Raw genomic sequence first — 1,942 nt, 5'->3', positions numbered from 1 at the left:
GCGGTGACATCCCTTTTTGCTTTTTGGGTCGTGGTATTTTCTGTGTTTTTAGGGAAATTCTCGAAGATGTTGGAGACAAGTTGGGCGCACGAGCACTAGCAAAGGAGAGCAACCTGGACAACCGTCAGCAAAGGACGATGGGAAGCGATGCATGAGCATACAACTACGTCTAGTACTGCAGATCAACACATGTTTGGTTCTCGGGAATTGGTATCTCCCGTTCTACTATTTCCCTTTTTTGGTGTTAGCTGAATTGATGTTACTTTAGTTCACAATAGTTAAATCATTCAACTAGTGTACTGGTAGCCACTTGTTTCCTTCTAGTTTGATTCGTGTCCGTTGTGCACTAGCGAGTCTTCTTTAGATTTGCCATAGGTGTAGTGGCTGCAGTCTGGGATGATAGATTAAGGGCATGTCCTCGGGTAGGGCAGAGTGTGGGGCAGAGGGTAGGGCCGGGGGTCAGGGTGTGTATCAGGAGGCAGGGGAGGTAGAGGGGGCAAGGGAGCCTATAGGTTGAGAATCGGGTCATGGAACATAGGTTCGCTAACGAGTAAGTCTATAGAGTTGGCGAAGATCCTTCAGAAGAGGAAGATTAATTTAGCGTGTGTCCAGGAGACTAGGTGGGTCGGATCGAGGGCAAAAAACATGGATAGGTATAAGTTATGGTACTCTGGAGTCATGAGGGGTAAGAATAGAGTGGGTATCCTGGTAGATAGCCATCTTAGAGAGTCGGTGGTAGAGGTCAGGCGTGTGAATGATAGATTAATGACTATTAAATTGGTGGTGGGTGAGTTTACTTTAAATGTCGTTAGCACGTATGCGCCGCAAGTAGGCCTGGATGAGGAGATTAAAAGGCGCTTTTGGGAGGGGTTGGACGACATCGCTCGTAGTATTCCGCCTTCCGAGAAGTTATTCATAGGAGGAGATTTCAATGGTCATATTGGGTCGTCTGCAGGTGGTTATACTGAGGTGCATGGCGGCTTTGGTTTCGGGGAGCGAAACGGAGGGGGCACTTCGCAGTTGGACTTTGCCAAGGCATTTGATCTAGTGATTGCGAACTCAAGTTTTCCGAAGCGGGGGGAGAATTTGGTTACTTACCAAAGTTCGGTGGCGAAGACCTATGTAAGCACGTGATTTTTGCCCTATATGAATTACTCCCAGAGATTCAAACAAAATAATTTTCTTTCATTATTTGCAATTGCGTGAATTTTTGTGGCATTTTATGGCATTTTGTTTACACACTTTTATTCATAAAAAATACAAAAAAATGTATTTGACCTCTGCACTTAGGGTTTTAATTCTACATTTTAGGATTAATTATGAAAGTAATTATTTCATAAAATGGAAAATCAAAAAATTGTTGTTTAAGTTGCATTTTTAGTTTTTGATCTTGATATTAAATGGTGTTTCTTTTAAATTTGTTTTGTGATAATCATCATATGTGTTTAATTAGTTTTAGGATTAGTTGAATTTTAGGAATTAATTTCGATTTTTATTAATTTTGAAAAGGAAAAGAAAAGAGGGAATTAATTTGTTTTGAATTTGAAAAAGAAAAGAAAAGGAAAATAAATAAAAAGGAAAAAGGGGAATTAACCTGGTTTATGTTGTTTGGGCCAGATTTGCATTAGCCCAAATGAATCCCGTCCCAAAAGTCACAAACCCAGCCCAACGTTAACCCCCAGTCTGGTCCACTCCCCGTTTAAACGAAACGACGCCGTTTCCCTGAGTTTTGATCACAACCGTTGATTTTTCTTATCCAACGGATGGGAACTTCCTAGGTTACCTCATATAAATATGTCCTAACGCTACCCTACCCCCCTCCAGACCCCCCCTCCACCCTCTCATCTCTCTCGTTTCAGAGATATGTAACGCCACCGGCTCCGCCGCTCGCCGCCGGCCGGAAATCGTCTCCGCCGGCGGCCGCGTCCAAATCATCCCAAAT

General features: G+C 43.0%; 1 protein-coding gene across 1 annotated transcript; it reads left to right on the top strand.

The window, feature by feature from the left end:
- The first annotated feature begins 645 nt into the window (after positions 1 to 645).
- LOC109218492 (craniofacial development protein 2-like) lies at positions 646 to 1,134 on the top strand. Its single transcript, XM_019382857.1, has one exon. The coding sequence runs from the start codon at positions 646 to 648 to the stop codon at positions 1,132 to 1,134; it is 489 nt and encodes a 162-aa protein (XP_019238402.1).
- Positions 1,135 to 1,942: the final 808 nt, after the last annotated feature.

Source organism: Nicotiana attenuata, unplaced genomic scaffold (genome assembly GCF_001879085.1).
Source record: "Nicotiana attenuata strain UT unplaced genomic scaffold, NIATTr2, whole genome shotgun sequence".
Lineage (NCBI taxonomy): Eukaryota > Viridiplantae > Streptophyta > Magnoliopsida > Solanales > Solanaceae > Nicotiana > Nicotiana attenuata.
This window is presented reverse-complemented; position numbering and strand designations above follow the sequence as displayed.

Excerpts from the sequence above, each read along its gene's own strand:
- LOC109218492 (XM_019382857.1), top strand. The coding sequence starts at position 646 with ATGGATAGGTATAAGTTATGGTACTCTGGAGTCATGAGGGGTAAGAAT.